Here is a 15,529-nt window from a genome sequence, read left to right as displayed (position 1 = left end):
CGGAAATTAAAATGTGTAGATGGATGAAAATGGAACATAAATTAAAATGTTATAGTTTGGAAAACACTTGTATGCACAAATAGTTTCTACTGGCTACCTCCATAAGTAGAGCACAAGCCTTGGTTGATATGACATTAAACTGTTGGATGACAAAAACCAATAACTGGGATCCGTTGGAACAAGAAACTTCAACTTGTAATGCACATTCGCCATCAATTGATAATATGCCTGGGCATTAGGTTTATGTAAATTATATCATTAGGTATAATTTTTTGCTTACAAACATGCTCTGAACTGAGATGTGTCCATCTGCCTACAACACCAAGATCCATAGAGCAGACAGGCCAGAAGAAATAAGATTGACCTTTTTCCGGAGAAAAGAAAATGAATTGCCCTAAGTTGCAATGATATGTTGATGGGAGAAACTATTCATGACAAGTATCTCAAATATCCCAAATGTTAGTGTAGTTACACGTATTTCTTAGACCGTTGTTTATATGTTTGTAATGTGATATGTTAAGATATCGCAATTGTGGGTTGCATATTTTTCACGTGTAAGTTTAATTTGCATGTTCGACCATTAGCGTCACAATACTTATATATAGCACACAATCTTTGTGAATAGAGGTATGCTAAAAGCTAAGGAAAGGGCTTATATCTTTGTGAATGCATCCATGTAGCTAGGCGATTAACGGAGAGTCGGGTAGAAGCATGTTGATGATATAGAATAGTCACAAGTATACCGTTTATTTAACAACAGTGCATAGTTAGCATGTATAATAGTCTTATACTGTAATATATATTATCTTACTTTTGTTGACATCTTTTGAGAAATTTAGTCACAACCATTCAAGAGCTTGTTCTGTAACTTTGTATGCATATGTCAAAGAAAAAAAATCCCTGTTGTGGTGTGTGCATTATGATTATCCTTATACAGTGGGCACAACTACTTGTTGTCCGGATAAGCTTACTCCTTAATACTACTCTACATTTAGGAATGCAGTGAGTATGTGGTGTTTTTTTTTCTGATGTGCAGAGTGGTGCAGTTGGATAGTTGTTCAAGATAATTTTGCCTGAAGTTTTGATATATTTTTATATTTTGATATAATGTGATCTGCCCAAAAAATAGACAAATATGAAAATTATATGGTCATTGGATGATCTGGTTAATTGCCATTCAAAGACATGAGATGAAAAGAATGTTTCCTTGATGTCCACTTTTAATGAGCTAATAATAATTATCTTTTGGCCTTGTTTTAGTTGAACCGTGCATTGCGCATTGCATTCGAGGTTATTAATTGTTTGGGATGAACATTCAATTTCTTTTCATGTCATTCTTGATGATTAGTTCCATTGACACAAATATTTTTTTAGGGGACAACAAAAGTCAACCAGACACACACTAGTTTTTTTAGGGGACTTGCTCTGCTGAACAACCAAACACACACTAGCTAGGGGACTCGCTCTGCTGAACAATCCGCTCTTTCATCACTACAAGAAAGGAAGTCATGAGGCACTCTCTCGCGGTTGAGAAGAGACAAGCATTCTACATGCCTGCAATAGTTTCAACCCACAAGACATGAGGTCCATGTCATTGAAGCTGCAAGCAAGCATTTAACATGCAAACAAGCATTCCACATTGCCTGCAATAGCCCACAAGACATGAGGTACATGTCATTGAAGCTGCAAGCAAGCATTTCACATGCCTGCAATAGTTTCAACCCACAAGACACGAGCTCTCAGGGCCGCCGCCCCCAACATCTATTGCTCAAACAAACCTTGCACACTCAACCAGCATCGCTGGAGTAGTCGCCCGAGATGCCACTGCAGAGACGTGCGTTGCACGTGCATGCTTACTAGTTCGCTAAAAAAAGCATTTGCTCGGACCTGATCGGCCGTGCATGCCCATTTCCATCCACATGAAACGGAAAACATAACAGAGTCTTATGGAGATAGAAAGGAAATGGGCAAAAACGAGTTCAAAAATCAACTGGTAACCCGCCAAAACACACTTGGCCTCGGGCATAAACAATGGGCGTCAAAACCTGTGAAGCAGCAACTTATCACAGAAAACGACTCAATACATGCGCATCATGGAATGTAGCACAGGATGAAAATCATTGTGATGGATGCAGAAACAGGAGGCAAGAAATCGAGTTCAAAACCATCATGATGCGGAATTTAAACATCTCTCAAGACCAACATAATTCATTCCTACACAAGTTATGTGATTCAATGATCAACAACTACCAAGGTTGGAGGGATTATTAATTATGCATAGGTCGGAGGGTTCTGTTTTTCATACAACAAAAATTTATTTTCTATTCTCGTTGAAACAGCTAGCAAAATCACATGAACTCGGACAGTCTCTACTGGCTGTCATGGCTCAGCGGTAAAACCAATATTTCAGCAAACCCGAAGTGTAGAAGGAAACCCACAAGAAAGAAGAAGTCAAATCTGCTGCAACATCAAAAGAAAAATATTTCTAGTGCTCTACTGAGGCACTATAACCAACATTTCACAGCTCACTGAAATAACACTTCAGCTTTAGTGCTCGGTTAAGGCACGCAGAGCACAAGCAGCTAACAAGTTGGCTCACATATGAACAAACATCATTCGAACCAGCTGGTGATTCACATTTTCATAGTATAAAAAGGAAATACAAAATCTTTCTGTGCTAAATGGGAAATGGGAAAACGAGTTTGAACAGTAACTGAAAATGTGCTGAGAATGAGATACACTTGGCCTCTGGCATAACCAATGAATGCAAAAACCATGAGGCAAGAAAATAGAGTTCAGACCCATCATAATGCTGAAATTAAAGATCTCTCTAGACCAACATAACTTTTACCTAATAAAGTTATGATATTATGACAACTACCAAAGGATGGACAAATTCTTGCAAGTCTTTTCAATGACAGAATCTTATTCGAATAAAATAGTATGCATTTAAAGTCAGTGATAATTAAATGTACAAGAAAAACCCTATGTGCACACGAAAAAGGAACATTAACTTCTCGGTTTCGCCTCCTGTGAAGAAATCAATCCGCTATTTTCCATTCAATGATCGAGGATATTTAAGAGTTTTATTACATCATCATATGCCAGAGAAGGCCATGAGTTATTCAGTCTAAATCCTTTCAAAAGAGAGATTTTAAGATATGAAATTTCTGAATATTGTAGCAAACATGAACAATACTTTAAATCCGGAACAGTTTTTGGAAAATTATGTACACTTGTGGGAAAAAACGAACAAAATATGAAAGGGAACATCTTTTAAAATTCACAAACATTTTCTGGAAAACACCAATTTTTTTATAAAAAGATGAACATTATTTGAATTTATGAATATTTTTTCAAAACAGGAACATGTGTTGAAAATCATAAGATTTTTAGAAAATGTGTATCTTTTATACACGAACAAATTTTTTTGAACAAGTTGGAAACTTTTTGCAAGTTCCAATATTTTTTAAATAGTATCAAAAATTTGCAATTCTGAACATTTTCTAAAAAAAATATTTCTGAATATTTTATATTTATGAAATAAATTCTATAAGAAAAAGAAACTTAGAAGGGAAAAGGAGATAGGAAAAGGAGAATAAAAAAAGAAGCAAATCAGAGAAACAGAGAAAATGGGTCAGCCCATTATTAGTTGTCCAGAGCGAAATTCTGACTATTTGTTGCTCTGTATGGAAAATAGAATTGTTACATCTACGTGGGCAGAAAATCAAGTGGGTTGGCTTCGCTGGGCCACATTGTGCGACCCACCTCGGATAAGAATTTAATACCACCTCGGATAGGAAAGAGAATCGGCGGTGAACGGATGAAAAACTTGGCGAAACACACCTTACTTATTATTATTATTATTACTGGCACATATGCCCATGCGTTGCAACGGGAGGAAAAATAGTGTGCACTTAATGTATTGAGAATTATATGTGCAAGAAAAACCCTGTGTGCATGTCAAGAAGGAATATTTTGGTTCTGGGTTTCGCCGCGTGTGAAGTAATCAATCCGCTATTTTTTCATTCATTGGTCGAGTGGATTTAAGAGTTTTATTAGGTCATCGCACGCCAAAGAAGGTCCATGAATTATTCAATCTATTTTTCCATTTATTTGAGGGGACTTTAAGGCATGAAGTTCAATAATATGGAAATGAGGCGGCTCTTCTCTTTTCGAGTCAATGGCAGCACCTGCTAACCAATGGACAACGTAAATATTCAAGAACATACCGCAACGTCAGATTTGAAAGATTCTATGATTACTCTTTTTACTTCTTAAAACATAATTATTATTATTATGAATTGCCGAATATTCTTGGAAACATGAACAAATTTTGAAATCCCAAACAATTTTCAAAACTTCAATTTGTTTTTTGGAAGTTTCATACATTTTCAGAAATACATAAACAAAATTTAAAATGGGAACATTTTCTAAAATCACAAACATTTTTTCAAAAACACGAATCTTTTATAAGAACACAAGCATTTTTTGAATTTTTGAACAATTTTAACAAATGGGAACATGTTTACCTTTCAGAACAATTTTAGAAAATGTGTAATTTTTCACATGAATATTATTTGAATTTGTGAGCATTCCTCTAAAGCAAGAATATTTTTCAAATTTGGAGCATTTTTTTAAATGTAATTTTTTTAAGAATCTTGAACAATTTTGGAAAATGCAATTTCTTTTGAAAAAATTGGAACATTACTTTTCATTTAAAAATTCCAGTGTCCTTTTCCAGCTAGCTCACATGCCAATACATCCATCCTTTGTCCGGAATAATAGATCCATTTTTCATACATCTTATTACTGCATGAAATTTCACACACGTTTATAAATTGATACGACCGTATGTAAAGAGCAATACGGGGCTATTTAAAATATTTTTATGTTGAATTCGTGAACATTTCACTACAATAAGATTTGTTTTCGAATTGGGAACATTTTTTAAAATACAATGTTTTTTTGAAAATCTGAAACAATTTTGTAAAACAGAAATATTTTTTCCGTTTACAAAAAATTTCAGAACGACAATTGTTTTAATATCTCAACATTTTTTAAATGGGAATGAAATTTTGGAATTCTGAACATTCTTCAAAATTTTGAACGAAATTGAAATTCTAAACATTTCATAAATAAATTAATTGATAACAAACGTAAAAATAAACAAAAATAAGATTAGAAATGAAAAAGGAAAAAAGAAAGAGGAAAGAAAAAGATAAAGGAACCTAAAATGTTAAATAGAAAATGAAAACAAAAAATGTAAACGGGCCGGCCCAGTCTATATGCGAAGCTCCCACTATCTGTCGCCGGGAGCTGCAAATAGGAGTTACCAAGCTGCGTGGGCAGGGAAATAAGTGGGCTGGCTTTACTGGGCTTTAGCGCGTGGCCCATGTACGAAATTCTGGATAAACCATATTTCTTTTTCTAGCACATGGATGCACAAAAAATTAGTACCACCTCGGATAGTAAAAAAATCTATTCGCTGGTGAATGGATGAAAAATTTGGAGAAACGCACCTACCTTTATTAGTAGGTATAGATATAGATTAAATAAAAATTAAATTGATTATTATTATGATATTGTTATTATTACTAGCAAAAGGGCCCGTGCGTTGCAACGGGAGAAAAAAATACCACACGCTCTGAATTTACAAAAAGTCGTCTATAATATGAGAATTTGTAGGTACGGCCCAAACAGAGATGGTCTTAACCTATAAAAATGCAGTTTAAGATTCTACAGGTGTTCTATTTCAACATGGCTTGCATGTAGATTTAATTTGTACAAATAAACGGGCAAGTGATTATGCATTTATTCATATCATGTTCGGAATGGGGTGTTGTTTTGGGCGAGTAAAGAAAAGCGACAAAAACAAACGATGGCACATTAGCACACTATGGATACATGTGGGCATCAATGACAGTTTTCAGTTTAAGAATCACCAACTTAGGGTAAGTCTTGAACACTTCTTTTCACATGCATATTTCTTAAATACATGAAGAGTTGTTAAAAAGATACATGATTTTTTAATTATAAAAAGATATTTTTTTGTCTGGAAAAGAACATTTTTGTATGGTTTCCTGTGGACGCAAGCCCCTATTTCATCACTATTTCTTGCCATATATGTCATAAGTATTGGTCTCTGATTCATCACTATTTATATCTTATCAAACTTGTCTTTTTTTTCATGCATGCCTCCTTTTTATCTTTTTTCATGCATGTCCTCTCTTTTTTCCTTCTTATATATAGGAGAATAGCACAACATATCATCTTTATGGGATCTCCTTTGCATTTTATCTTTTATTTCTTTTATAGAGGACATCACATCTTTATTGGGTCCTTCTTTTATTTCTTGTCATGCATGTCCTTATTTATTGGGTGTCTCTAGAAAATTTATCTTCAATTTCATGTCCAATCCTGATTTTGCTGAGGTGTTCATCCCCAATCTGAATCAGTACTGGTATGAAAAAAAGACGGATAATGCATTGTTGATTAATTGTAGTGTAGATAGGATTTTTTAAATTGTTAACAGGTAAAATAACATCATATTCAGATTCTACATATTTTTCCAATCAATTTTCATATATAACATGTTAAATTTGGAGTTACGGCTTAGAAGATATGAGTATTTAAAAAAGCATTTGATATGTACTGCGGGTTTAATATCAAAAACATTAGGGAGTTTCTATAAAATAGCAAAACGGACTAAGAATACCTATTTCTTTTATTAGTAGGTATAGAAAATTAAAATGAAAATTAAGTAGGGGTATAGAGGTATAGAGGTATAGATATAGATTAGTATTAGTATAATAACAATAATAATATAATATAATATAGGTAATAGGTATAGGTATAGATATAGATACATATAGATTTCTGCTTCTCAAGAACCCTAGCTTTCTGCTTCGCACAGGCGCTGGCGCCGGTCCATTCCGTCTCCGGCGGCCCTATGGCCATGGAGGCGGAGTGGATCTCGGCCCTTGCCGGTGGGAGGGCTCCGTTTTTAGATCTTTTTATGAGCTTTGTTAGGGTTTGTGTCCTGCTCAGGAAGGCGAGACGGTGGCGGCTCCCTGAAGATGGAATAAAGGTCACCCTGCCTAGCCCCCGTTCCGGTGATGCTCTTGCATCTTGGGTGGGCATGTGGAGTCGTGTCTCTGGTGGATCTGTCTTTGGTGGATTTGCTCGGATCTGTTCATCGTTCGTCTTCGTCCGTGTGTTTTCAGGTTGGATCATTTTGATCTACACTCTTCATCCGCGGCGGTTGCTGTTCTGGTGCGTTGGTTCTACGGGGCCTTAGCATGACGACTTCCCGACTGTCTACTACAATAAGGTTTGTCCGGCTCCGGCGAGGGAGGGGCGATGACAGCGGCACGCCTCCGGCTCGCTTCGGTGCTTGTAGTCGTCGCTAGATGGTCTACGGATCTGGATGTAATTTTTATTATTTATACTGCTAGTTGTACTACCATAATAAAGATACATATAGATTTCGCTAGGAACCTTCACCTTCCCGTCCTCTGAACATCTGTCGGATCGGCGCTGTATTTCCGCAATTCATTTAACGGAAAGGGGTTAAGCGCGCTTAAAAACCTTTTACTGTTGGCCAAAGAGAAAGTAGAAAATTTTGCCACAATTTGGAGAACAATTGACATCAATCTAAGCTGGTCCAGAGCATTTTGATTTCTCCAGCTGCATGAACCCCAAACAGATCCATCACCATCAGTTCAGAACCAAATGGTATCACAAAGCAGCCATGTGTTTTCCCTTTAGCTATATCTATCAGCAAATTTACCACTACACAACAATGGTCCACTCTGAAACAAGCTGTATGTATAAACGTTGGCTTAGCTAACACAACAACGGCAGCAGCACTGTACAATTAGCAACAACAGCCTATGTGCTCCCTTGTCTCTGGTCGGCGGCAGGATGTTGCTGCCAGTCTTGTTCGACGAGGCGGGAGGAGCTGAGCTCGGTGGTGCTGTAGAAGGACTCGTCCGGGCAGAAGCCCCCGTACTCCTTCTCGTCCTCCCACCGGAGCACCTCCCTGATGTATCGGAAGGCCTCGTCGACGGTGGGGCCGTCGCGGGCACGCGCCTGCCACACGAAGAGCTTCCGGTCGCCCGTGTGCGCCGCGTACAGGTTCTTGAACTTCATCGCCACATAGAAGAACGCCTGCTGCGCCATCGACTGGTTGTTGTGGGTGCGGAGCGGGTCGAAGTCGCTGAACCACTCGCAGGCGGTGAGTGGGGACCGCCCGATCTTCTCCTCGAAGATGTCGAACTTGTTGAGCACCAGGACGAATGGTGTGTCGCGGAAAGACGGGTGCCTGGGCAAAGTACGTAAAGATTGAGTAAGTTTTCATCTAGGAATTGAGCTTAGCTAACCGTAGGCAAGCTGTAAAAATGTTCTCATTCTCTATATTAGGCAAGGCAGAATCGGCAATGTGCAGTTTACCAGATTATTAGCCCCTACAGGACCATTTAGCAAATACAACTGACAAGGTTACTTTACCTGATTGTGGCCTCAAACAAGTCCCTGCTCTGAATCATCTTATTCTCGAGGCGCCGACTGTTGCCACTGGCAGGGGCTCCCAGCTGGTCATAGTCACTGAGTGCTACAGAGAATATAACCGCGCGGACATCCTCAAACATTTCAACCCATTTGCAGCCCTCATTCAAGCCCTTGGCGTTGACCCTAATCAGCTGATATCTGATAAGGGATAAAAGTAGATGAGAAAATTAAGTTTTTTTGCAACTTGTTTCTCACGAGGAAAGAGTCATCAACCCATGCAAATGCAAGAAGCAGGCAACCTACATACTGCACTACTTATGAAGTAGGGAAAAATTACAGTGGCTATGCCTTTTCACCACGATCAACAGATACGTTCCACAATACCGACATCAATGTTAATATCTTTAAAAAGATTGCAAGACTTTCAGGTAAACTGTAGACAGCAAATAGAAGGATTTAGATGCAGTTTATACATGAGCAAGGAAGAGAGCTTACTTGTTTTGTGCCTGAGAGCTTGGGTCATGACTGTCACCATAGAGTTCTGACATAGGGTTCCGTTCGTCCAGAGTGAAGTCAATAAAGGCCAATCCATTTCCTTGTGATACTCCTTCAGCATACAAGACATCTTTCTCTGAAGGTTCATACTCATTGCTTGATACTTCAATAGCCTGCAAGGATGGCATAAAAGAGAAAAATCAATTTAGGTACTCAAATAACAATTACTGTGTACACACACAAAAGCGAGGGGCATGCACTGTGCTAATGCTGGACCATTCTAGACAAAGGAAGGACAATGGGTGAAGTCCAGAAACACTTAGTTGTCATAATATGAAGTGCTGGTGTAGCATAATCTTTGTAATACAGGCTGTGAACAGGTTAAAGTAAGGGACCATTCCGCACTGAAATCACATATAAATGGTTTGATGTATACCCTGCTCAAGAAGTATTCAGCAACATCAGGGAGAAAATACAGTTCGTCCTTTCTTTTATATGTTGCTTGTATGGCAGGATGCTTCCACAACTCATCAACAACTGGAGCATATTCACGTGTAGCTGCAGGGAAGAATGCATCTAGGTCTCCCATTGCTATGATGTCCAAAAGCCAATCTGAGAACTTCTTCAGCTTTGCATTTATTGAGTATATGCAGGAATTTAAACCACTTGATTCGTTTCCATCTGCATAAAAAAATAAACCTCAGCATACTGCATATGATCTTCAAAAACATTGGTGGAAGAAATATTAGTTTCCTTGTTACCTTGTTGGGTATCCCCATCCTCTGAGTTTGGGTTATTTGGTATAGCTAAAGCCTCTTCCTCGAAGCGCTCACGGCCCTCTAGCAGAGTCCCAAGGTACTTGAACATGTTGCTTTGGATCATTAGTTTGATATTGTCAAGTTCTTCTGGGGTAAATCTACTTCCATATAGTAACTTAGCCTGTGTTGTAAAACCGAACACCATGAAAATACATACAAGATAAAGAAAAAGTCAAAAGTAAACGAATTGAACTGTCAGGATTCAGTTCGAGATTGCATGATATGATGAACAACTTGTATGATATTCCCTAAAGACTTTGAGATATTTGTTTGAAGCAAAGATACCTATGAGGCTACGGTGACTAGACTAATGTATAAATACCCCCTAGCTTGCAGAAGAATGTACCATGGCACGCATACAAGTGTCATCTGAAACATTTACAAATGTAAAAAACTAGCCAAACTCCAGAACAGTAAAAAAAAAGTTTATACATCAAACCGCCGTACTACATGTAGAGAAAAACACTAGCAATCAACTTCCATCAATAGTTTGCTGGAAGCATATAGGTAAGTTAAAGTCCAAACCAAATAAACATCTAACAGAACTTAATGCATTAAATTTTTCTAAAAGAACATGGTCTGACCTGCTTAAATATGGTGCTTGTTCCAGCTCCAGGTGATCCAAGAATAAGAAGTTTTTGTATCCTTTTCTGGTCTAAGTATTCGGGCACTGTTCTTGCTGAATAAGGAGCATCATCTCTGGGCTCAACAGAGTTTGCAGGAGGCACCGGTAGTGAAACCAAGGTGCACACAAAACGTGTCAAAGGCTGCATAACAGGGGATACAGACAATCAAGTTAAAACAAGCAATATAAGAAGGAAGGGATGCATTAATTTAAGAAAGGAAGAAGAAAGAATTGAAACTGCATTGAACAAGATACATACTGACTCCCATATCTTCCCTTTGATGTTATTTTGGCCTTCTTCCTCATATCCACCATCATGATAGACCCAAAAGTGAGTATCGCGGGGACATTGAACTTGTGCAAACTGTAAGAATAAAGCAGATATTGTGAAAAGCCCAATAAAAATACAGACACAGCATAATTATAATGTACACAGGATTCTCAATTTTGTGTAGCTTAGAGTGCGCATCAATACCCTCAGAATTTTCCGTTCGATGCTGGTAATTTCCCTTCCATTCATATAAACCTGAGTGTTGCCATTACTAGCATTGGGCTGAATCTTTCCATTGAAGTTCAGGTTGGTGCTGACAACCCGGTTTGGCTTTTCCCCTTCCTAAAAGTGTAAATGGCGGGTTATTAGCAACGAATACAGGCTTTAAAGAAAGCTATGTTCCTCTACTACCAATAAGCTTTACCTTTCCCCATAGGCCCGACTCCTTGTCGTACCAATATCTTCCAGGCTTCAGATTTTGAGGAGGCCGTGGGCAGCTAAGCAAGTCTGACATCTCTTCTTGACAAAGAGGGAAGCCATTGACGATGAGCTGCTCGGGCCGGAGCTGGTTTGCCTGGCACTCCTTCTCGGCCTTCAAGATTTGCCTTACCTCCAGCGAGCTGAGCAACCGTGATAGTATCCTGGAACTCTTCCCTAGCTTCGACCGCTTTCCCTCATAGATCGGCCGGCCAATGCAAGTGATACACTTGCGGCCTTCCGGCATCGATCCCATGGCCCTGAGCAGGCAGTAGCCGCAGTACCTCTTGTCGCAGACGATGCACGACTCCTTGCTCTCCCACTTCCTCTTGCCGCACCGGTCGCAGGTCTTCCCCCTCTTCTCCGTCCTGGTCACGGCCACGAACTGCTCCGACCTGGTGTCGTCGAGCTCGCTGCTCTGGTCATACTTGCTATCATCTGCCAGCCCGAAGGTCACCACATGAGACCTCCTCCCCTCCGACGCAGCCATGGCATGCCTGCCACCGTCGCTCTGGCCCTGGTAACTCGGCGCAGACTCGCGCGACGCGGAGCGCCGGGAGTCGTCGTCAGAGTCGGAGTACCCCTCATTCTGGGGGCCTGAATGGGCAAACTCTGAGCTCCTCCTAACCTGCACGGGCGATGGCGGCTCCTGGCGCGCCCGGGTTGCCGGCCTGGAGGCCTCGTCACGCGGCGCCGAATCGGCCGGCCCCGCGCCTCTCCTGGCCCGCGGCGGCTCGGCGCGCGCCCGGCTCGCCGGCGGCCTGAAGACGGGCGCGACGGGCACGGCGGCGCCGCCGTTCCCGAGGAGCCCGTAGGACGCGGAGACGGGCTCGGCCGTGGGCACGTCCGCCATGTCGACGGGGGCGATCCTGGGGACCTCGTAGGCGACGGGCGGGCCGTCGTACTCGAGCGCGATGGAGTAGTCGAGGTTCCCCGCCGCGCCCTCCGGGATGGCGGTCCCTGGCGGCAGCATCCGCCGCAGCATCTCCTCCCAGGTCGCCGTCTCCGTCGCCCCCGCCATCTCCCCCTCCCCTCCTCCGGCGCAATCCGCCGAACACCCGCCGCGCAAGGGCGCAAACCAAAACTCGAAAAGCTCTAACCTTTGGTGGGGAATTTCTCGGCTCGGCTTCGTCGCCGCCGCCGCCTATCCAGCCTGGCTTGCCTGGGCGACGGTCAAGGCCCTGCGCTCCCCACCCCGCCAACCACCACCGCACATCGGCAAGGCCGGTCAACCGGAGGAAAGAGGAAAATCCAAATCTTTGTGGAACGGGTCAAGCCGCCGGGCGGGGAAAGGGACGGGCGGACCGGCCGCGCGCCACCAACCGCGGAATCGAGATTTACCGCCGGACTCCGGAGTGGAAATGGTGGGCGAGGGGGAGCGGGTTCAGACCTGAGGAGACGACGGCCGTTGGGGATATTTCGCCGCTGGTGTGGTGTGATAGTGAGAGTGGATTTTTCACCGTGCCTGGACTAGTAGAGTGGTAAAAGAAATTTCTTCAGAGGTAGTGCTCCCTGCTCCCCGGTTTTACAAGGCCATGGATTTTGTTTCAAATCAAACCTTTTATGTTTCAGCAACAAAAAATATTTGGTACAAGGTTTAAGTCATCCTTTTTCTCTCGATGAACTTTGTTGTACCTACAAGGTTTTATTGGGTTATAGTGTAAGTTAGTGTTTTTCCATGTAAAGTTAGACAAAAAAAAACAGATTTTCCTCAAAAGACAAAATCCATAGGCTTTATATAAACCCGGGAAAAGTGAGTGCTTCCTCCTACTGCGACCTCGTTCGGATGAATGTGTTTGGAGGGTGCTTGGATACGTTTTAATCCCATGACTAAAAGTAGTGGGACTAAAACTTGCTAGCCTCACTCATGCTTGGATCCAAATACTAAAGAGACTAAAATCAAGTTATTGAGCATTTATTATCCTCCAAACCCTCCAATCTAAAACCCGCATGTGTTCAAGGAGAGGAATTAAATGAGGAGAGAGAGGGCTAATACATATTTTAGTAGGTTTCCTATGACTAAAATTTTTTAGCCTCAAGACTAGTCCTAACCTCTCTTTAGTCAGAGGTGCTTAGAACTTTAGCCTCTAAAAGAAACTATTTTTAGTCGTGCTCTTGGTTTTTCCTTGATTGGCAACCTTTGATCCGTCTTTTGAGGAAATTTATTGTGATACGTTACGGATGAACCCCAGATGACGAAGAGATTGTGAACCGAGTTGGCAGGTCCGTTTAGACCATTAATTGACACCGAAGCTGAGAGATTAGCACCTACTGCGGAAAGTATCAGCTTAGGTGCCCCGGGAACTCCCAAGCCTTTAATCTAAATCCAGTAGGCATCTCAGGATAAGTTGGACCTGGAAGTAAATACCGGACTCCTTGAGGTTTTTCCACAAATTTGCGCAAAGCTCTTTTTGTAACCATTGGATCTCAGATCCAACGGCTAGGGAACTCCCGGAGCTCCCTAAGCTTATGTGCTTCGGGAGCTCCCCAGCCGTTGATCTGAAATCCAAGGGTCATCTCAGGATACGCTGGACGTAGACATAATTACCGGACTCCTCGAGGTTTTTTTCACAATTTTGCGCAAGCTCTTTTCGTAGCCATTGAACCAAGTCGGCGTTCGGCTCTTCCCTGTGTACAACAATTATGTGTTCGCAAGAATAGATTTGGCCACATGTTTTTTTAAAGGAGGTTGATACCTCCAGTCTCTGCATCATTGCGATACACATATTTTTTTATTAAAGATAATGTAAGGCAGCAAGATCAAAATCATCAATAATGGGAGTATTAAACATAAATAACTACAATAGAACCATTACAAGATATGAAATCAACTGGGAAATATCAGGTGATCCCGTCCTTGGGGTGATCCAACTTAAAAAATCAATTATAAGTGTTTTCAAAAATTCTGAAAATGTTTGTGAATGATCACAAGAAATGTGACTACAAGTACTGAAAATTTCAAGTCCAAAATTTAAATGAACATTGAGAAAAAAATGTGAAATCTAGCATGAATAATGTAATAAAAAAGACAAAAGCTACATTTGACACTATTCACATATGAATTTGTCTTTTTTGTTTCTCAATGTACTTTTGGAGTTTCGACCTAAATTTTTTAAGGTTGTAGTCACTTTGCTTGTGAACATTCACATTTTTTGGAATTTTTAAAACATTTAAATTTGATGTTTTGAAGTTGGAGCAATGATCAAGCACACCAAGGATGGAAGCACCTGATATTTCCCCTGAAATCAACACCTGCGACTAAGTCGATTTCTTTCACAACAACGCCTTCAAGAAAAAATAAATGCTCCCACATCGCCATTATCTTGCCCGGACAAAAAACAGTCAGACATGGATTTCATCTTGATGAGACAACGCCTTCAACAAGCTAACGGCACAAATTTGTTGTTGTTGAGACCAAACAAACGTCATTTGCCAGCACCTGATAATCAAACAAACGAAATAAGACATTTGCCAGCACCTGATAATCTCTAGGGCGCCCTCTGTCCCATAATATAAGAACATTTTTGACATCACATTAATGTCAAAAACGTTCTTATATTATGAGACGGAGGGAGTACATCACACCGGTCGGAGCCTAGCACTAAAAAAACAAACATATTTAGATAGTTAAATCGTCGATCTAGAACTACGCGAATGACTTATTCACCGAGACGGAGGTAGTAGTGGTTATTGCCATGGATCACCACCTCACCAGTGGAGCAAAACAATTGGTTCAGTCAGCACCGACGACTTTACAGAGGAATCGATCAAACAAATGGAACCAAAGATAGCATCATGGACTGAGAACCGGGTAATAATAGCCACCGATCACGATTCACGAGTGGAGCAAGCAGTACCACAAATATCTTCCTCTAATGTTACCCGCAAAAAAGAAAAGAAAAAATCCTCTACTGTGGAAACTACACCATGTGAAGGTGAAACTGCCCCCCGCAAGAAAGAAGAGCTGAGAGTCTGATGAAGACGACCCATGAAGGAGCTGGCAGCCTGGCACGTCATGCATGCAAACCTAAACCACGTCAGGTTGACGAACCGGAAGGCTGGAGCAGGTCAGCCTGGGGACCGAGGCGGGCACCAAAATAGCTAATGGACATTTTTTTCTACTACTAGGCAATTGCCCATGCGTGCAACGGGGCATACATAGCACTTACGGTGGAACGTAAAATCCACTTTCGAGCCCAGGCTCATCTATACCCGCGCTGAAGAAAAAAAAATTACTAGAAAAATTTAATAAAAAATATGTTCTTTCCATGATAGGTAATTTGATGCGTGAGATCTGCTCCAATTTTCAAATCAATTGGACATCTGAGCAAC

The 15,529-nt window shown here is 41.0% G+C and overlaps 1 protein-coding gene across 1 annotated transcript; it reads right to left on the bottom strand.

The window, feature by feature from the left end:
* Positions 1-7,645: 7,645 nt before the first annotated feature.
* On the bottom strand, positions 7,646-12,614 carry LOC119328043 (extra-large guanine nucleotide-binding protein 3-like). Its single transcript, XM_037601090.1, has 9 exons — positions 11,145-12,614; positions 10,925-11,062; positions 10,709-10,813; positions 10,409-10,591; positions 9,768-9,945; positions 9,443-9,687; positions 9,007-9,179; positions 8,512-8,709; positions 7,646-8,326 (listed from the first exon to the last, which is right to left on the bottom strand). Exons 1-9 carry the CDS (start codon positions 12,216-12,218, stop codon positions 7,894-7,896), a joined length of 2,727 nt encoding a protein of 908 aa, XP_037456987.1. The 5' UTR covers positions 12,219-12,614; the 3' UTR covers positions 7,646-7,893.
* Positions 12,615-15,529: the final 2,915 nt, after the last annotated feature.

Source organism: Triticum dicoccoides, chromosome 7A (assembly GCF_002162155.2).
Source record: "Triticum dicoccoides isolate Atlit2015 ecotype Zavitan chromosome 7A, WEW_v2.0, whole genome shotgun sequence".
Classification (NCBI taxonomy): domain Eukaryota; kingdom Viridiplantae; phylum Streptophyta; class Magnoliopsida; order Poales; family Poaceae; genus Triticum; species Triticum dicoccoides.
Note: the sequence above shows the minus strand (reverse complement) of the source record. Positions and strands in the feature narration are given on the sequence as shown.

Coding starts and splice junctions, on each gene's coding strand:
- LOC119328043 (XM_037601090.1), bottom strand. CDS start 12,218: ATGGCGGGGGCGACGGAGACGGCGACCTGGGAGGAGATGCTGCGGCGG. Junction 8,710..9,006: donor AGCTCTCAGGCACAAAACAA/GTAAGCTCTCTT, acceptor ATCCCTTATCAG/ATATCAGCTGATTAGGGTCA. Junction 8,327..8,511: donor TTGTTTGAGGCCACAATCAG/GTAAAGTAACCT, acceptor TACTTTGCCCAG/GCACCCGTCTTTCCGCGACA.